The sequence below is a fragment of the Rousettus aegyptiacus genome, unplaced genomic scaffold (genome assembly GCF_014176215.1).
Source record: "Rousettus aegyptiacus isolate mRouAeg1 unplaced genomic scaffold, mRouAeg1.p scaffold_m13_p_6, whole genome shotgun sequence".
Taxonomy (NCBI): Eukaryota; Metazoa; Chordata; class Mammalia; order Chiroptera; family Pteropodidae; genus Rousettus; species Rousettus aegyptiacus.
Genome location: NW_023416309.1, coordinates 104,240,614 through 104,261,917, shown reverse-complemented (window position 1 = coordinate 104,261,917; position 21,304 = coordinate 104,240,614). Strand labels below are relative to the sequence as shown.

The following is a 21,304-nucleotide window of genomic DNA, read 5'->3' as shown; positions in this document are numbered from 1 at the left end:
TTGAGTGAAATTATATGAAATCTGAGACTTGCTTTAAAAATTTCCAGTTTAAACAAGAAATTGGTGAATTATAGATGAAAAGTAAGAATAGTACTGAGTTCTCGAAATTGGGTAATGGGTACATGGGTGTTCATTTTACTGCCTCTCTGTTTTTGTGTATGAGAATTTTCATAATAAAGTTTTTTAAAAGTGAATTTTTTAATATCAAATATCCACTCACTTTTTAATTTTATTGTTTGAATCAGGATCCAACTAAGACTCATTTATTGAAATTGGTTCTTTTGGCCTCTTATCCTGTAGATTCGAACTCTCTCGTGTTTGTGTGCTCTCTCTCTCTCTGTCTCTCTCTCTGTCTCTCAGTCTGTCTCTCTCCCAAGAAATTAGGTGGCTTGTTATGGGGTTTTCCACTTTTTGGATTTTGTTTGTTACAGTTCCATAGTATATTTAGATGTTTCTCTCCATATAGTTCCTGTAGATTGAAAGTTGAATCCAGAGGCTTGATCAGCTTTTAAGTTCAATTTGAAGGGGGCAAGATTATTTCATAAGTTGTTATGTTCTCTCATTAGGAGACAGTAATGTCAGGTTGTTTCTCTTTAGGGGATGTTAGCGGTTATTGATCAATGCCTAGATCAGTCAGTTCATTAGAGGTGACAAAATGGAGATATTCTGATTCTATCTTCCTTCTTCACTCATTGGTTAGAATACTTATATAAAGAAAAGCATCTCATCTACTGATTGCTTAGAAGTATGGGAAAAGCTTGGGATAAATGTTAGTTTCATCCTTTTTAATCATTTTGATACTCAAATTGTCCTACCTTTGGCCAATGGGAGCCTTTTCAAGTTGGCCTTGAGTCCTTTTGACCCAATTTTAGTAGTCTTTGATAGCTTGCTTGGTATCTAGTAAATAACATGGAGATTGTATATTTCAGAGTTCCTCCAAGGAGACCATAATTTAGGTACTAGGGATGCTTATCATTAGAAGATGGTTTTTGTTTCTAGGCCTTTTTGGTGTTGAGAGTTAGCAAATATATGAGTGAATGTGTGTATGTATATTTCCCCCAAAATTAAAAAAAGCATCATGCATTCACACCAATATTTTCAGTTCAAAATGAAGATTGCAGAATGTGTGTGTGTGTGTATGCACACACACGCATGTTTTAATCAGCTTTATTGAAATATAATTTACATAATAAATTGACATATTTTAAGTGTACAAATATGAATTTTGACAAATGTGTAACCACCATCACATGACAATATAGAACATTTCCATCACCAAAAAGAAAAGTCCTCCCATGCCCCCGTTGGGCCATAAGGTTTTTACTTAACCTCTTCTATCATACATCTGTATATCCGTCTGTGCCAAGAATCCCAATTCTCAAGAATACCGAGGGTGATCGAATTAGAGTGCCATGCCGTACATGCTGGTTTGCTCTATCTCACCTTAATCATGGCAGTCTCAGAATTGCAAGACCAATATTACCACTGTATATCTACTTTCCTAATTTCATTTTTGCAGTTTGAGGTTTTATACTTAGTTTTAATATAACTGTGGGAGCATAAAAATTTTTTTTTTTTAATGATTTTTCTAAAGAAAATCTCAGTCCTATCCGCAGGTACCTCGTTTCTTAGGGACCTCAGCCTTCACAGAAGGATTGTATTCCTGGGCTCAGATTATCAAATATGTGAACAGGCAATGGAGAATGTTTACACTGCAGTTGAGGTAAGTAATGTTTTTGGAGAGTTACATAGATCAGAAGTGTCCAACTGGGGTTACACGTTAGAATCTCCTGTGGAGCTTTCAAAAATAAGTATATTTGACTCCTATCCCAGACCTACTAAATCTCTGGCAAGCTGGGTCTTTGCAAGTTTATTTTTAAATGTACAGATGGTTACTGATGTTCATTCCAGTGTAATCACTGTTAAACTTAATCAGAGACCTGTATACCTGGGTGATATTATTTTGACAACTTCCCTCCAACCCAATTGCTTTTAATGAATTTCTCTTGCCTAATGCCTTTCTTGGGTATTATGCCATCCCAATATATATGGAAAGATATTAGAAATAGTTCTATGAAGCTCACTGCTGATTTAGCTGTAAGAATGTTCTTGAAGGCACTTGTTTGCTATTATATTGCATGTCTTCCTCTGAGGGAGCATGGGAGAAATTTCAGATTTAAATACCAAAGATAGTTGTGCTTTTCTTGAAGATATTATGTGTTAGATATTTTTTTTTCATTCACAAAGGCTTTTTAAACATCTAAGTCCCAGAGACTAGGTACTAGGGACATGGTGATGAGCAAATAGAGACAAGACCCCTTATAGTGGTGGGCAGGCGGGAACAGATGATAAGCAGGTAGGTGCATAAGCAATTTGAGGCAATTTCAGGTAGTGATAGTGTTGTAAAGGAACTAGAGCAGGATGAGATGCTAGATCATGGCCGGGGGAGTGCACTTTACATAGGTCGTCAGGGAAGCCTCTGAGGACGTGACCTTCAAACAGACTGAATGATACGAAGGAGCCAGCCATGTGAAGATCTGGGGCAGCACATTCTGGGCAAGGGACTAGCAAGTCCAAAGCCCTTAGCAGAGAAAAGGCATGGATGGAATGCTCAAGGAACAGAAAGCAGGCCAGTGGGGTTGGAGTAGGTGAGCAGAGGGAAGATGGGTAGAAGGTCAGAGAGGTGGTCGGGGACCACATCACTTAAGTTGTGGGGGCTATCCTAAGGAGTCTGGAAGCCACTGGGACAGAAGGGGGCAATTTAAGCAGAAAAGGAACCTACTGTTATTTTGAAGAGATCGGTGTGGAGAATGGAATGTAGAGGAGCAGAAGGGAAGCAAGGAGACCTGTTAGGGGTGCTGATAACAGCCCAGCGATGGTGGCCAGGACAGGAAAGGTAGCAACACCCTTAGACCCAGCAAGAGGAGCCCCTGTCCTGGTCCCTGCGCTTACAGAGTCCTGCTCTGGCCCTTCTCTGGCTATGCCCTTCCCCCCCTAGGATGTCTCAGGGGCCAAGGAGACATGCTCAGAGGTCACTGTAATCCTTAGGTTTCTAGTTTTTCTCACCTATAAGTTTATGTGCTGCTGGGGAATCTCAGTTACTGTCTCCGAATGTGTGTGTACTGGGGAGGGGTCAAGGTAAGGCACTAGTCCATGTCTCCCTCCCCCCACACCAGGGCAGTAACTAGAAAGAAGGAAACCATGAGCTTCAGGCATCACAAAACCCTTGTTGATCATTCAAGTCTCCCCTCCATCTTTGCGGGAAGCAGCACTGAGAGAAGGCAGTCTCCTTAGGCTGTAATCCACCAGCCCTGGGGTGGGGGTGGGGGCGGGGTTGGGGGGCACCGGCCAGAGCACACCTGGGGACAGCTCCTCATCCCAGAAAGGTTTCGTGCCGCGCCAGTGGTATCCCATATGTATCGCCCTTTCTCAGGTATCTGTTGGATCATTGGTCTTCATGATTTGTAAGAACTTGTTATAGATTACGGAACTTCATACCTTATCTGAGACGGGCATTCAAAGTATTTCCCCCTAAGTTATTTTTTTGACTCAGTTTATTATTTTTAAATGTACTTTTAAAATGTTTTATCTAGTTAAACATAACAATCCCGCATGTCTTCTGGATTGTGAGTCATACCTAGAAAAGCCTTCCCCTCTTAAAGATTATTTAAAAATTCCTCCTGTTTTCTTTCAGCACTTCTGAGACTTCGTTAGAAGGTATTTTAATATTTTTTCTATCCAAATTTATTTTGTTGTAAAGAGTGAAGTACAGCGCCCAACTTACTTTTTAAATGTGGTTCCTAAGTTTTTATAACATTAAATAATCCATCTTATCCCCACTGATTTCAAATGTCATATTTTTAAAACAGTAAATTCCCATATATATTTAGATCTTTCTCTGAACTTTCTGTCCTGTTCCATTGTTCTACTTGTCTACTCATACACCAGTAATACCACACTTTCAAAATTTTGGTCACTTATAAATGTTTTCAAACCTCTTATTTATGTTTACTTATATGTTTCTTGAATCCTACACCCTTTATATTCAGTTTCCTTCTTCATCAAATACATCATATAGTTCTTTCAGTGAGAATGTGTGATTGGAAAACCTCCTTCTTGGTCTTTGTCTTAAAATGTCTTTATTTCACCCTCAATCTAAATTGGTATTTTGGCTGGTTTGGAAGATATTTTGAATGGCTCTTGTAAATCACATCATAACCCTCCTATTTGGTGGATCAGAGACCTAAAAAAATTACAGTTCCCTTACTGCCAGGGGGCAGCTGTGAATATCTTCTACCAATATAGATGCTCATGCATGGGCTCTGGAAAGTGGAAGGTCTTAGGATATGGTGGTGAACAAAAGGAAGAGAGTTGGTGGCTTTCCCCGAGAAGCAGATGTCTGCAATGGCGAAGCTCCTCATTCCCCTGCTTGGGCTCCAGTTTCTGAAGTGAGGCAGTCGGGGCAGAGGTAACCACCATAACAGTAGCAGCAGTAGTTCTCTGGTCTCTAGATTGTAAGAAAATCTACAGATAAATTATTAAAATTGAAAAGAGACTTTAGTGACATTGCAGGATACAAAGTCAACCAAGAAAAATGATCGTTTTGTATTTATCAACAACATGAAATAAAAATACAGGTTATCAAGTACCTAGGAATAAGTCTAACAAAAGATGTATAAGATCTATATGCAGAAAATTATAAAACACTTGAAAGAAATGAAGAAGATATAAACAAATGGTGAGATATTTGTAGTTTGGGAAGCTCAGTATTGTAAAAAAATGTTAATTCTCCCCAAATTGATCTATAACCATGCAGTATCACTCAGAATCGCTATTCAGTTTTTCTTAAGAAAATAACAAACTGATTCTGTAATTTATATGGAAATGTGAAAGGTTAAGAATATCTAAGACACTCTTAAAAAGAATAAGGTGGGAGAATTTGCTTTCCAGTTATCAAGACTTATTTAAAAGCTAAGTACGGTATTGACAGGAGAGATAAATAGAAAAATGAAATGGAATCTAAAGCCCATGAAGAATCCTGCATGTATATGGACATTTGATTTGTGACAAAAATAACACTGAAGTTTAGTTGGGAAGGGACAGTCTTTACAATTGACAGTGATGGAGTAACTAGTTATGCAGCAGAAGGTGAAGAAATCTGATGTCAATTTCCCATCAGACAATTCCAGGTGGGTGTAAACCAAAATATGAAAATAAGCCATTAGTAGGTAGTAATATAGAATAATAGTTAATATGACCTTGAGTTGAGAAAATATTTTTTCATTTGGATGCACATACACACACAAAAACACTAATCATAGTAGACAAGTTCTTAAAATTAAAACTTCGTCAAAAAGTATCATTAAGAGAGTGGAAAAAATCAAGCTACAGAGAACAGCTATTAAATAAGGAAAAGTCAAAACACCTGAATGGAAAAAGAGACTAAGAGCCTCAGGCACTTTATAAAAAATCCAAATGACCTGTGAATATAGCAAAAGGTGCTCAGCATTCTTAGTCATCAGGGAACCACAAATTAAAATCACAATGAGATACCACTATATACTCACAAGGATGGTTAAATTAAAATGACATACAGTGCCAGTGTTGGTGAAGATGTAAGAGAGGGGGAACTTTCAGACTGCTCATGGGAATATAATCACTTCAGAAAGTAGTATGGCATTGTCTGCTTAGATTGGAGATAAACCTACCCCATGACCCAGTAATTCATTCCTACACGTATTCAAAATACTTGCATGCATATAGGAACCAGGAGCTGCATTCGTAGCGTAAGAATAGTCATAGCCCTGTTATTTGTGATATCTGCACACTGTCAACCTAAATGTTCCCTAAAAGAGTAATTGAGGAGATAGGGTTGTGATTGGGAAGAGGCCTGCAGAGGGCTTCTGGGCTGCTGGTGACATTCCATCACTAGTGTTCGTTTGATATAATATATTAAACTATATTTATATGCGTTTTCATATGACGTATGTTCTTTCACAACAAAAAGATGTTGAAATAAAATATAGATTTGAAAAAGAACCGAAGTGAAACTTCTAGACATGAAGAAAGTAGATATTGAAATGAAAATTCAGTAGATCCTATTCTTCCCTTCCTAAACAATTCAATCCAAAAGCCTTGGGTGAGACTAAATTTAAATGTCTGTGCCGAGGGGGTGGGGGGGGTAGGGAAGGGTGGAGCTGAGTGGGGAGGGAGTTGTGAGGGCCATGCGGGATAAGTACACAAAGCACTGAACAGGACCTGGAACCTGTATGTGCTCAACACATGGCAGTTATTGTCATGTAGTCCTAAAGGAAGTGTGAGAGATGGCGTAACAGCGACTTCTGTATCCTGCATCACTTCCCCTGATTGCAGCTGCATTTGAGGCTTCCCTCACTCTGTTGACAGCTTTGTGCTTTGGGTGTACAACACATTTCTGCCCTGGGGCTTTTTAGTGTCTTGGGTAAGAAGCCAATAGAAACACGTTTGGAATGCCCATATGCACAGCCCAGAAGTGGAGGACATCATATCCTGCGGTGACCCTCAGCCAATGGTTAAATGCTTCTCACTATTGTCCTCAAATGGACAATTCCGAGGCTTTTTAATAATTATTTAGGAGGTTTCCAGTGGGATCAAGCCCCAGTTGCCCACAGCTGTGCCCAACTCAACACTATACCCTTTTCCTCCAGTCCCCTCGTATGTTTCCTTGGGTTTCCACCCAAATAAATTATTTGCACAGAAGGCCTTATCTCAGGCTCTGCTTTCAGAGCTGGCCCACGATAAGATAGGATATCAGAAGGTCCTAGAAAGCAGCCCTGGGAAAGGGAATTGCTCCCTGGGTGGGTGACAATAAGCACTCTGCTGCTGGTGATAAGGGGAGTTTGTAGCGATAACTCTCAACATGCCATAGCTTCACGATTACTAAGACTTTCCCCCTGCAAAGGGGGGTGAGTACTAGGTTATGCAATAGTTCTAGCACTTGAAAGGCATGAGCAATGGTAATTATATGGATTGTGGAGTTGGTTGGCTTCTAAATGCTTTAGAAGCTTTGCAAGGAGAAAATGAAAGGTTGTTCATTTAGGGCACGCTGTGAAACCCAGAGGCCTGGGCTTCAAGACCTTGGAAGATCTTAACAGGGTCATATCCAGTTTCCAGTATAGTCACTCATTGCTAGCCCCTCCCTGCACCATGTGTTTGCCTCTTTCCTTCTCGTTTCATTCTCCCTAGGCCTTTACTCCTGCCCCCATATATAAACAACCTGTACCTAGGTCCATGTCTCAGACTCTGCTTCAGGAAGGAGCTCAGATTAAGACAAAGAAGCCAATGGTGGCCAGCTTTATGACCGCAAAGACTTAAAGGTTTCTAAGGGGAACAGCCAAGCAGTATGACTCAGAATTTTAAGTGTAATAACTTAAAAAGGCCCTTTTTAAGTTATTACATGCCTGGCTCTGTTCCAAACCCTTTATATTTGTTACCTGAGTTAATTCTCACAGCAGCTCCATGACGCACATGTTATTTCTCTCTCACTTGTCCCCTGTAGTGGGCTGAATTGTGACTCCCCAAAAAGATACATCCATGTCCTAACTCTTGGAACCTGTGCATGTCACCTTATTTGGATAAAAGGTCTTTGCAGACAAGTGAAGGATCTCAAGATGAGCTCATCCTGGATTGTCCTGGTGGTTCCTAAATCCTGGGACCAGTGTTCTTGGGAGACAGGCAGAGATTGGAGCGATGCTGCCACAAGCCAGACAACACCAGGAGCTAACGGCAACTGGAAAAGGTAAGCAAGGTTCTCCCCTCGGGACTTTGGAGGAGTACGGCCGTGTCGACGCCTTGATTTGGATTTCTGGCCCCAGAACTGTGAGAAAATAAGTTTCCGTTGCTTTAATTACCACTTTGTGGTAATTTATTACAACAGTCTTAGGAAACTAATCCATTCTCCCTTCTCCCCAGCTCAACTCTAGGCTGTTCTCTCCACAGAACACTGATGGGAAAGGCAGCGCCTATAGGCTCACCTTTGACATTAGCTAAATCTTAAGGACTGAGAAAGTCCATGAAAATCAATATAAATATTTTTGCAGCCTTCTAAAATCTGAGAGCATATTTAAATGGCAATGAATAATAAATGCATACTTGTTGGGTAATCTTCCCTTGCTCTCATGGTGACTGTGTTTTCTTCAGACAATCTTCAAGGTCACCAATTTTTCTTTTAGAATTTAGACATGGTTTTTGCTTTGTATATTTGCTTCTAAACCTTCAGTGGGCCTGGGGGTGGGGAGACCCGAAAGATGGGCATTATAATGCTTTCAGAATGCACTTATGAAGAGCACAGTGGTCTAACATTTCTTCTTTTTAAAATGATATGGGAATGGGGAGAATGGTTGATGCCTAAAAATAAGCAAAATCGTTTAAAAACTGCCACCAGTCATAATTCCACCTGACAAAACTGTCGTTTGATGACAGGATCGGAGGTGCCTGAATGTGCCAAAGTTTAATTATGAAAAACAGTGATTCACTTTAGGTAACCAGGAGAGACATTTTAAAGTGTCAGTCAAAATAAATAAATAAATAAAGTGCCAATTAAGTTTTTTTTTTTCCATGTAAATCAGCTTTATAAAACTCATCTTACCCTGAGATGTAGCTTGTATCTTTACAGTTCAGAAGCTGAGTTCGGAATAGACACATCCAGTTTTACCATCTTTATGGGCTTCTGAAATATAAAATAATTCAGTGAATTTAGGATATACATCGTAGAGTCTCTAAGAGAAAAATCCTACTTTAGTAGGTGGGTGGACTGACAGAACCAAGTATTAACTGTTTTTTCCCGGCCTATGTGAAGTAGTTTATTCTTGAAAATGGTTTAGAAGTACCCCTGCATCCTCCCCTCTGGATATTTTCTATGATAGTCTCCCTGTCATACTCTTCTCCCTCCACCCATCCTTCTCCTGATGATATTTGTTGGGACCTGTGGTATTGGTTGCTTTTGGTCTCCTGGGGTGTACATCTTGCCCCCATTCACCCCATCCTTGGGCTCCTTAAGCCTTGGAGTATGGCGACTTCACAGGGCCCACTATCTCCTTCAGTAGCATCTCTTATCCAAAACTGGCTCACCATGATCTGGTGTCACCTCCTGGAATGTGGGGGTAGCATAATGTATCTCCTGGGAGAGTCTGGTTTCTGAGCAAAAGACAAAGAGTTATTGGACCTGTAAATTGAATCTCCGATCACTTGAGGGCGGCGGCTTAGCCAGCTGCCCTCACAATGGCGTGCAGCCTCTGGACTTTGCAGAGAGCACTTACCACCCTGGGCTGTGGAAACACGCAGCCTTGGTTCCGAGCCTGGCACAGATTCATCTGTAAGATGGGAATAACGTAAATTGGGAGTTAATGGTGTTTGTGTTGGACAAGGCAGGTAAATTGCTTAGCACCATGTCTAGAATGCGGCTGGCCCCCTGCCAGCATTGGCTGGGACTGTTCATTGTTGGCCAAGGTCGTGGGTCTGTTTACCATAAAGCAGCATAAGAGGTGATCAAAAAGGGCTTTGGGACATAGTGTGGATCATTCTTGATATTTTAAAAATCTCCAAGATATATTAAGTGAAAAAAAAATGTAGGCTGGCCTATCTGTGGCACGCCGCCATTGCTACCATTTGTTTAGATGCCAGCATAAGACTATTTGTAGAAGGATTTTTAAAACTGGTTATTATTGCCCCTGGAAAGTGGGACTGGGCATCAAAGGTGGGAGGGGGACACTGTATACTTTCTTCAATTTTTTACCCATGTGTCTATATGGCCTTAAAAAAATAAGATGAAAACCTAAAACCAACAAACCAAGCAATCAAAAGACCCAACAAAGTTCTCTTACCCACTACATTTGCATATAGTCCATCTTCCATGGGCATCTTTCCATACCCTCTGGGCACCTCATCTTTCATAGCTTTTCCTACATAAATCAGTACAGAATTAATTAAATTAAGCCAATTCAGCCACATTTTTCTCATCTCCTCTGCCAAGGAACAGAATCCCTCAAAGTTCTGAAACAAAGAATGATCCTAAATGTTTTCTATTGAAGGAAAACCATGGACTAGACTGCAAGCCAGGAGCCCTTCTATTTTTCCAGCTCAGCAAGTGACATCCTTCACCTATCAGACTGCGTTTCAGATGGCCAGAGGAACATTTTCTTTCCTTTGCTGAAGAGAACAGTCTGTAACAAGCTTTATAATATCTACAAGAGAGAATAAATTGCCCAGCTAAGCTCTATTTAGCTGTGGCCAGTAGTCAAGAATATTAATTCCACTTTTGCAAAGCCCTGGATTTTTTGTAGGAAGGGGAAAGAGGTTTTAAAAATAGATATGGTGTGTGGTGTGTGCAGAAAAGAAAAAATGTCTGAGAGGTATAAATTTTGACATCTACTTTCAGGTTTCATGTCAGCTGAATCCCTGACTTCTCTGAATTGTAACTCTCTAGAGAGGGAGGGAGGCACAAGAGCCTAACATTTATCACTTAGTTCTCTGCCCAGTCGTGACAGTGTCCCCCATGGCCCCATTCTACAGGTTGGAATGCTGAGACTCAGGCAGGTGAAGGAGCCCACCCAATGCCTTTTGGCTCACTGGTGAGTGCCAGTAATGAGACACAGACTGTCTTTTGTGCACATATTGCTATTCCTCCATACTTGTGTGCCAAATGAAAAGGTCATCTTGAAATCTTAACTAGAGGTGGCCATAAGATGTGACTAGTGAAAAGCATTAACTGGGGCTTGATACAGCACGTAAGGTGGGGAAGAGAGGAAGGGTGGTCTTGTTTGTCTTCATGTACTGAGCATCCTCCAAATGGCAGACCCAGCGAGGATGCCGAAAAATACAAGGCAGAGCTCTTGCCTTTGCAGAGCCAGCAATCAGGATCTGCTGCATCATTTGCGGGGCTCAGTGCAAAGTAAAAATGAGGGACCTCTTTTAAAAATTATTAAGATTTATATACTTAATAATGATGTTCATAGTGCACTATGCCCAATAGCCCAAAGGTGGAAGTAACCCATGAGTCCGTTGATGGATGATGAATGGATAGACAAAGTGAAGGTGTATATCTCTATCTATAGCTATATCTCTATAATGAAATATTCTTCAGATTTAAAAGTGAAGGAAATTCTGGCACATAGATTATGGACGTTATGCTAAGAGAAATAAGCCAGTCACGAAAGGATAAATACTGTATAATTCTATTATATGAGTTTCCTAAGTAGTCAAATTCATAGAGACAGAAAGTAGAATGGTGGCGGCCAGGGGGCTGGGAGGAGGGGGAAATGAATGATGAGTTAGTGTTTAATGGAGACAGAGTTTCGGTCTTGTAAGATGAGAACAATTCTGTGGGTAGATAGTAGTGTTGGTCGCATACGGATGAGAATGTACTTAATGCTACTCAACTGTGTACTTATCAGTGGTCAAGATGGTACATTTTATTCTCTCTATATATGTGTGTATGTGTGTGTGTGTGTGTGTGTGTGTGTGTGTGTACACATATGTTTTACCACAATTAAAAAGTAATTTTAAAGAGAAAAAAAAAGTATCAAAAATTTCAAGACAGTGACATCAGAGCATTTAACTGAGTGTAGGGCTCTTAGCACACGGGGCCCTGTGTGATCTCACAGGTCAAACACCCACGAGCAGTCTGTGTAAGAAAAGCTCTTACTGGAGAAACCAGAACTATCTTACATGTGCACCATACAGCAAGTCTATTTCATTTACCTTCCCCTTTCGCAGCTTTTTCTTCTTTACATTTTTTTCACATCCATTTCTGATCCCCCTTTCCCTTCCTTTTTACCCTCTTCCCTGCTGTCTGTATCCAAAACTCATGGAAAACATGATAAAACTCCTAAAGAACTTACTTGTTTTGTACTTTGGTAGTATCCGAAATGCCAGAATTAGGATTATTACGATTAGTACCAGTAATAACGCTGGAAGCAGTAACTGCAGGCAGAAAGGACAGCTGTCTCCGCCTGGAAGAAGACAGCATTCACTGGTCATCATACTTTTTTCTTTTGTAATGACATTGAGCTGTGAAGTGTTCTGGAGAGGGCAATCATGGCTGTCTTTCAAGTTAACCAGTGGACTATAAACCCCAGTGCCTATACTGCCATGGACACCTGCAACTCTTGAGAGTTGGCAGCATGGGGAAAAGCCACCCCAGCTCTGGCCTCACCCACTTCCCACCTAAGCCCTGACCTGCACCCTAAGGGGCCTCACTTGCATGGGGACCTCCCCAGTTTGCACATCCGAATGCCATTCATGCCCCGTATAAGTAGCAGCCTTGAGTCGGTCAGGTCCAGGAATGCTCATGTCCTCACTTTTCACCCTTGGGAGGATGAGCTGGGAGAGAGGCTTGTGTGGGCCCTGTTAGGTGAGTTCTGATCAGATTAGGTAGAGAATTCGGGTCCAGGTACCCAGACTGTGGTGTAGAAAAATAGGGATATAGCATCTAGGTAGCCATATTTCCATGGCCCCCTGAACTCCTCAGCCTGTGGGAAGGTAAGCAGCCAAGAAGCACCAGAGCAGTGCCCTTCAAAACACAAGGCTGGGACAGGGGGCCCTCTTGCCCCAAGCTAAGGATGGTACTGGAAGTCTGGCCTCACCAAGCATTAGCAGTGGGGCAATAAAGAGCCAACCAAGCAGGCACAGCTCTTAGAAGTCAATTAGAAACAATGAAAAGCAAAAAGAAATCAAGAGATCTGGCAGCTCCCAGAGAGATGTAGGTTCTAATGGGATTGCTTAGTGCCTGGGTAGTGGACGGTCAGGGCAGGAAACAGAGTCAGGTCTGGTGGTCTCACTATGAGCAAGGTCCCTTCCTGCCCCAGCATCTAGGCTTTTCTGTGATTCATTTTGTTTTTCCAAAAAGCAGAATCATCAGACTTCATGTGGACTCTACCAAAGGAAAGGCCCTTGGAAGCAGGTGGCCAAAGTGGGAAGTGGACAGGCAGAAGAAATTTCTAGAAGCAAAGCCAAAAAGAGCTCAGGTAGCCCTTACCTGTAGAGGGCATGGTGAAGGATTGACTGTATTTCGTATAGTCAGGCAATTCGTTTTCAGCTTTACACCTATATTCTTCCTTTATTCCAGTGTTCTTCTTGGTTAAATTAAATTCAGCAGGCTCCCTGACACACTTGGAAATAACTGGTGACATGGCGATGTCATTTTTAAAGAAAGTATAATTGATGGGCAGAGAGCCATTGAATGAGATGCAGTGTAGTGTTATGTACTGGTCTGTTTCTGTCTGAATGTTCAGTATTGGTGTGGTCACTGGGTCTAGAAAAATGAAAGTACATATTACAGGGATAGGCAGATTGGGTTCACTCACTCAGTCACAAATGTGAACTGAATCCCTACTCTCGTCCCACTCTTGATCCCAAGATGAATGACACCCTTCTTGAGAAGTTAAGAAGCTTGCAGCCCAGTGGGAAAGGCCAGTCAGTATGTGGCTAACCTTGATAAATAGATTCAAGGGAACTTCTCGACAGCAAATGTGTGGGTCTGATAGGCTGTCAGGTCATACCCTCTTTTGTGGGAGAATCCAGCTATATGATTTAGTATATAATTCATTAATAAAACAGTTTTATGGAAAAGGGATGATAGTTGTTGAGCATCATGTGCCAGGCTCCCTACCCACTTCATCTCATTTCACTTCACAACAGTACTACAAAGTGGACAGTATCACACTCATTCCACAAATGAACCCATTGTGACCCATAGAGTTTAAGTAACTTGCCCAAGGTCACACAGCTAGTAAATGGCAGAGCCAGGGCCAACTTCCAAGAAGTTTTTTTTTTCTTTTTTACAATGTAAAAAAAATATGGGGACCAAAGTATAAACAAAATCAAAGAAAATAATTTAAGAGTCTCCTTACTCCACCCCTTCCCCAAGCAGGAATCCCTGTGGCAGCATCTTTGACAGAGTGGCACCCAGTGATGGTGGTCTCAGAGAGCAGCTTTGGGAATAGGACCAATAGGACATTCTTCCTATAGAACTGAAATCTACCTCTATAATTCAGGTAGGAGACATTGAAATTTATGCAGAAGCAGAGACTCCTCTCTGAGCTGGGAACGATTCAGACTGGACCAAGGATTGATATCCGAAATAACTGGAAAAATGTAAACTTTCCTGAGAGTCTGTAACAGGACCAGGAAAGGGCATTACAGCCTCACAGTGATCAGGGTACAGGAATTGCTACTATGCGATAAACCAGTTATAATAAAAGAAATTCCAGGAGTCCTTTAAGGCTCATTCAGCTGCCACCTTCTTAATAAGACGTTTCCTAAATCCTCCAGATAGAAGTGCTCTCTCCTCCTCTGCCTCCTCCAGCCCTTGGTCTCATCCTCATATTATTTTTTTCTACTTCTTATTTCATGATTCACTTGGATGTTTCATGGTCACCTCAAATGTAACCTCTTTGAAAGTGAAATCCAGTTAATCTGCTAGTTAATGAATCCATCAGTAGGTAGATAAACATATATTAAAATCCTATTTTTTTAAAAAAAAATCCATTCACTCATTCATTCATTTTACCGTGGTAAGAACAGTTAAACTTTTTAAAAATTTTTAAGTGCACAGCACAGTATTGTTAACTCTGGGCAGAGTGTTATGCAGCAGAATCTCTAACTTCTACATCTTGCATAACTAACACTTTATACCCACTCTCCATGCCCCCATTATTCACTTTTGCCCATCTCAGTAAATGGCATGACTCCTCATTAGCTGGTCACATTAGACATCTGGAAGCCATTCTTGTGCTATCCTCCCTACCTGTGATTCCAAATCTAATCATCCAATAAGTACTGTTGTTTCATCCTCCAAAATATTTCTTGAATCCATCCACATCTGTCCATTTCCACCATTGTTTGTCTCCTGGATGACTGTAGGGGCCTCCCAACCGGTCCCCTACATGATCCACTCTGGCCCTGAGCCACCTAGATTAAGTTAACTTCCAAGATAATAAATTGGGTCATAGGCCTTGCTTGACTTGCCCCCCTCCCCCTCCAGTGTCACTTGGAGTTACACTCCCCTCATCTAACCTCCAGCCATACTGGCCTTCCCAACCAGCCGAGTTCTTTCCCCAATTGGAGCGCCTGCACAGACTATTGTCCCTTAACTAGAGCCTCTCTTTCCCTGTTTCTTGGCATAGCTAACTCCTTCTCATCTTTCAGGGCTCTACTTAAGTGTCATCCCCTTGAAAGCCTTCCCTAACTACCTTCCCCCATCCCCTGCTTCTTTCCAGCACTGTGTTTCCTTTTTCTTTATAAAAATCAACCCAGTTTGGGATCGTGAATTTATTTGTTGGAGTACTTGAGTTTTGTGTCTCCCCAACTAGACCGTAAGGTCTACCAGGGTAGGAATTAATGTATATCCAGGGTACATTTGGAGTATCACTAAACATTTGATAAGTGGATTAAAGATTAATGAATTTGTGTTCATGGCTCATATCCCTGACGTGCTGGTAGCACCCAACACAATTACTTGCACAGGGTAGGCACTCGACAGATATCTATTAATCTGACCTAGATGAAGATGATAGAGTTTTATAATCAAAAACAGTTCTACAATACAGCATAATTACTGTAACAAATGGCGGGAAACTTGTGCATTTACTTGGAAGGCAGGATGCGGGAAGATTTTATACCTATCTGTAGGACAGAAGGTCAGGAAATGAAGACTTAGGTTTTTTTAATCAGTTGATTTAAGGCTTCAGTCATCAAGTTTATAAATCAGCTAAGACTGAGCTTATTCCTTGCATTCAAAGGGCGGAAAGCCACACCAATGATGGGTCTCACCATCTTTTCTCACACTCTCACATCTTTTCTCAGTGATGTGAACAGCAATCAGATGCCTTCCCTCCTAAGTGCATCCCTCCCCTCTTGGCCCCATTCTGTCCACCATTGACTGAGATTCTCACCGAGTTAAAATTAGACAATGTTAAGGATCACACTGCCGATCTTCTTAATTTATACTTTAATAATTGAGGATTGGAGATATATCTACGATAAATCCAAATGGAATATCCACAGTTGCACAGGAAGTAGCGGTACACAGATCCCCTGATGCCCATTCTGTTGTACTTTCTGCAGTACTAGGCTGTCCAGTCCAGCAGGTGTCTGACCACCTGAGAATATTATCAGCCAGAGTACTGCCCTCAAGGTATCCACCATGTATCTGCCATGTCTGCAGAATCCCCTCTGTTCTTCATATTTCTTTGACAATTATGGCTTCCATTCATTTTATGTTCAAAATTGTCCTAAGATGGTTGGTTCTAATCCAGAGTCCGTGGCCTCCCCTAAAGCCTCATGCAGAAATTTGCCTCTATAGTCTCATGAGTATTTATTAGGGAAAGTACAGATCTCTATCATTAGCTTATTAAAGTGGTTGTACTCTAAAAAGCTAAGAGCCATTGACTTAGAGCAGAGGCATTCGATAGAACTTTCTGTAATGATGGAAAGGTTCTAACGTCTGTGTCATCTAATACAATAGACACCAGCCTCCTGAGCTACTGAGCACTTGAAATGTGGCTAAGGAGACTGAGGAACCGAATTTTTTATTTGATCTAATTTTAATTTAAATAGCCACATATGGTGAGCAGCTCCTATGCTAGAGGACCTAGAGAATCACTTAATGATCTGAGCAGGAAGTCGGGGCACCTATGTTTAGAAGACTCCGGGTAAACTGTCCATGTATTATCTGGAAACCCTCTCTGCCTCTCCAAGGAGTTTATTACCAAAGTCACCTTCATAGAAGAGCCCTTTAAGTCTAAGTCATTAGAGGTGTAGGGTGGGAAGATGGAGAGAAAAAAATGGAAGTAATAAGATGTGATTGGGCAGGAAGAGCACTGGCCATTGGGGCGCCTGGTTGGGAGGTCACAGCAAGGAGAAGAAGGCGGGCAAGGCCTGGGGCTTTGTGGACCCTTGCCATAAGATCTAGCACTGATTGTAAGACTTTTTACTTGAATCTTCAGAGAAAACATCATTTTTGCCTACCTGATGGGAATCCTAGAGTAAAGCATTTAGAAAAGATATCAACAATTATCTAAGTTGTCAATACAAGACTTTTGGTCTAACGTAATCAGCCTATTTTATCTGAAATAGCCAAAAATCTTTGGGAGAGAAAGCAAAATGGAATTATTAAGACTAAAGATCTCAGTGACATACTTTCCAGGCTCTTGAGTGAGTGCTTGCAAGGGGAAGAAAGTCCATCGTAGGACGAGAGAGTCCCACAAATCACAGGGTTTTGACTACCGAGCGCTCTACTTACCGACAAATGCGAAGTTAAAATCACGACTGTATCTTGAACAGTTGGCAACTTGGGCTTTGCATTTGTAGGGACCTAAATCACGGACTTCCAAGATGCTTAGATTAAAAACCACAGGTTCACCTTTTCCTTCCTGGGTTCTTAGGTGTTTTTCTTGCCGAAACAAAGAATAGGAGATCTGTGGTGATTTGTTCTGGTTGAAACAAATTAGAGATACATTTTGACCCTTCATGACTACTCTCGTTTTTGAGTTCAAATGTGGAGACATGAATTCTGGAAGACAAAATAACACAAGAGAAAATTCTTGTTACCATCCCTCGATAGTTACGCAGTGGTCTTCTGGCCACATTTTGTGGTAAGGTGGTGGAGACACTGTTCCTGGTGAACTCTCTTAAGGGAGGCATGTCTTGCCTGCACTGCCAGGCCAACCGGTATATGAGGAAGCCTCGGCGAGGGATGGGTGGCCTTGACAAGCTCTTCTGTGCTTGCTCCCTCTCTTGCCAGTAAGAGCCTAAAGTGGACTCTCTAAAGACTGGTTATGCTGACTTAGAAATATTAAAGTTCCAGGTTCTATGACCAAATGTGTCTGGTGGCTTGTTTTATCCATAGTTTATTTTAAACTTATTTTGGAAAATAGAAATTTTTAAACATAATAATAGAGAAGAGAGTGTAATGATCCCTCGGGGGCCTGTCACTTAGATTCAACAATTATCAACCCATGGCTGGTCCTGCTTCACCTGCCCCCGCCCCTTTCCATTGTTTTAAAGCAAACCTCAAACCACATGCTATTATTTCATTAATACATTTCAGTATTGTGAAAGAGAAAAGCAGGCCCTGGCAGTTGGGAACTGGACTGGCTAAGAACTGAGCTATCACTCATAGCTAGAATATCGATACCAGACAGGGCCACCCTATGACCACAAGGGATCAAGACAAAAACAAGACGATTCTTTAATTATGTCTGACCACAGATACAGCCATGAATGTCGTCCAAAGCACAAAAATGGCCAATCATCCCCCTAAACTGATTAATAAATAGAGCGACTGCTGCTTCTTTATCAGTCACAGTTTTTTTTAATGTTTTTATTTTATTTAATTAGTTTTTTAAGGATTTTAGAAAATTAATTTTTTTTATGGTGACATCAGTTAATGAAATCCGGTAATTTCAGCTGTACATTTATCAGTCACAGCTTTTGCTTTGCTGGTTTTTACCTTTTAGAAAACAATTATTAAGATACCCAATTATATCATCATTTCCACTTCCTAAAAGAATACAATCCAGAGTAAAGCCTGTTGCTTTGTATCTTCTTCCAAATCACCTAACAGAAGTCCAAATCTTATAAGACCTTTCTAACACCCTCTTGCTGAGACATCCCATGATTCCCACAGTATGCATTTCCTCCCCAAACCCAGCTTTGTTGAACTACATGTGTGTCCCTGGTGATCTTTGGCTAGAGGACATTGATAGTTTGTATCTCTCATTAAAAGATAAGGACTCTTTTGTAAACATAACAATACCATTATCACACCTAAAAATTAACTCTTTTAAAAATGTATCGAATAGTTAGTGTTCAAATTTCTCCAATTGTCTGATTCTTTTTTTGGGGGGAGAGGGGTCAGGGGATCCAAAATGGTAATTAACTGTAATTCATTTTAATTAAGATATATTTCTTATGTCTTTTTAAATCTATAGACTTTTCCTTCTCTTTCTCTCCCTCAGCAATTTGTTGAAGATAACAAGTTCTTTTCTTCTGTGTTGTCCATGGGTTTTGTTGATCACATTGCCATGGTATCATTTACCACGTTCCTCTGTCCTTGACAAGAGGTTTGATGAACTTCAGATTAGCTTTTATTTAGCAAGCATGCATCACAGGCGGTAGTGTGTCCTTCCATTAAGAGGCACATAATGTCTGATTATCTCTCTTTTTGCTCATTAATGCGTTTGACAATAATTACCTGAGAGCATTATTCATTAGAGGTTGCAAAATGGTGATATACTGATTCTGTTATTTCTTCTTGATTTATCATCTGAAGTTATCTGAAGAGAAACTTGCCTTTGTCAACTCTTTGGTTGCACTGAGATACAGTTTGAGTAGAAAGGCAGGATAAATGCTTGGCCCTCACCCTTTTTTGATCAGTTTAAAAAATAATGAATTGGTTCGCTAGAATCTTACAACTGTAAGATATTTTTCTTATGTTGTTATTTTTGTTTAAGAATCATCATGAACTCATCGATTTAAATTCCTTTAATATGTTTCGATCCACTGAGGTTATCATTCTTATTGTTCCATTTTTGAGCCATAGGAATCATCTCCATACTAGCTCCTGAGTTTTTTTGATATGATCCCAGTAGTCTTTGACAGCTTGTGTATTTGTATTTTATAATTTTAAAATGCCACGGGGGTGGGGACCTCATCAGAAAATCTAATATAAAGAAATAAGTCTGTAAAAGAATTAAGAGGAATATAGGGAAATGTTTTTTTACATCATCTGCTAGGAAAAGGTCTTCCCAGTAAAGCACACAAAATAGGAGCCATAAAGGAAAAATTGACTACCCTAAAACTTTAAACTTCTCTTACGGCAAAATTGAAGCAAGCGACAGCCTAGAAGAAAATACATAAATGAAAGCAAAAGATTCTTTTTGTATACACAAACCCATAGCAAATCAGTAAGAAAAGATACACAATCAAATTAAATGGGCGAAGAACATGAATGGGTAATTTCCAGAAGAAGACATTTAAAAGCCCTTAAATAGTCCTGGGCCTAGGGATAGCATGGGTGGAGGAGGGTTTAGACCACTCGAACATGCCATCTGCCTCCCTCCCACTCTTTGATCTGGACAATTAACATTTTCTCTTATGTAAGCTCAGCTTCAAGATAAGACCTCACTTCTCTTCCCAACCAGGTAGCCATCCCTAAATTTCCTTTATATACGAAAGCTGGAGCTTTCATTGTCCATAAACAGGAAAAAAGATGCTCAACTCTACGAGTGATGAGAGAACTGCAAATTAAAACAACACGGAGATTATTTTTTATTCATTAGATTGGCACAAACTAAAAAGTGATCGTATTCGCCCTTGGAGAGGGGGATGGGGACACACACTCACCCATGTGAGCGGTCACCGTTGGTGACCAAGTACAGGTTCAGTATGTTGAGAGGACAACTTAGCAGCATCTGTAATAATTTAAACAGACATGCCTTTTGACCTGGCAATTTTACTTCCAGGATCTCATCCTACAGAGATGCTCTCACACTCTCATGTGTCCACAATGGATGTTTTGTACAAGGATATTCACTGCGGCATTGTTTATGCTACCAAATAAAAGGAAACACTCAGTAAGGGATGGTTAAATGAATTATGGCTGAGTCATGTGAAATGCCATTGTTGGAGAGGAAAAAAAAAAAAGCTAAATGTACATTTACTACTTAAAAAGATGTCTGTGAAAAGGACAAGTCACAGAAGAGTTTGTTTACTATGATCTTGAATAGAAATTGACTGCTAATAGTTCTTGCTTCAGGAAGTGGAGAGGGGAGAGGGATTGGAGGGGATGTAACAGAACTTTCATATTTTACATACTAACAACAGCCTAGGCTGGCACTTCTCAATAGCTCACCATCTACCAGGCAGTGTGCTGAGGGACACGCCTGGTCTTACTCAGTCCTCACAACAGCTCCCCGCCACCCCACCCCTCGCAGGCAGGTACTTTTATTAACTCCACTTTACAGGGGAGTACAGCTCCCTCCCTAAAATCATTTCATTTTAAACAGCAGGTAATGGAAAAGACTTCACTCTTTGGTTGTTCATCTAAAAGCATAGAAAAACTTATTCATCAACAATAGTGTTTAGAGCTGACCATCCGCTGTTTCGGTGAAGTTGGTTTTAGTATAAGAGAAAGGTAAATGAAACTTACTGTTTGTTCCTGTTCTCGTCTCACAACCCAGCACAGCTTTTGGAGCCAAAAGAGAGAAAAGAAACACAAGAAGACTCCTTTTCCACATCACGGTTTGGTTTGGAGATGCAAGTCTTA

The 21,304-nt window shown here is 40.7% G+C and overlaps 1 protein-coding gene across 6 annotated transcripts; it reads right to left on the bottom strand.

The window, feature by feature from the left end:
• Positions 1–1,181: 1,181 nt before the first annotated feature.
• MILR1 (mast cell immunoglobulin like receptor 1) lies at positions 1,182–21,301 on the bottom strand. 6 transcript variants are annotated; one of them, XM_016129021.2, is made up of 9 exons: positions 21,188–21,301; positions 17,279–17,548; positions 13,013–13,288; positions 11,877–11,987; positions 9,861–9,938; positions 9,297–9,350; positions 9,109–9,174; positions 8,627–8,707; positions 1,182–7,855 (listed from the first exon to the last, which is right to left on the bottom strand). In XM_016129021.2, exons 1-8 carry the CDS (start codon positions 21,273–21,275, stop codon positions 8,655–8,657), a joined length of 996 nt encoding a protein of 331 aa, XP_015984507.2. In that variant the 5' UTR covers positions 21,276–21,301; the 3' UTR covers positions 1,182–7,855; positions 8,627–8,654. The 6 variants fall into 6 exon arrangements, 3 of the variants coding, with proteins under 3 accessions (XP_015984507.2, XP_015984498.2, XP_015984491.2); XM_016129012.2 differs by having other exon boundaries at positions 1,182–4,524; XR_004951545.1 differs by having other exon boundaries at positions 9,109–9,350.
• Positions 21,302–21,304: the final 3 nt, after the last annotated feature.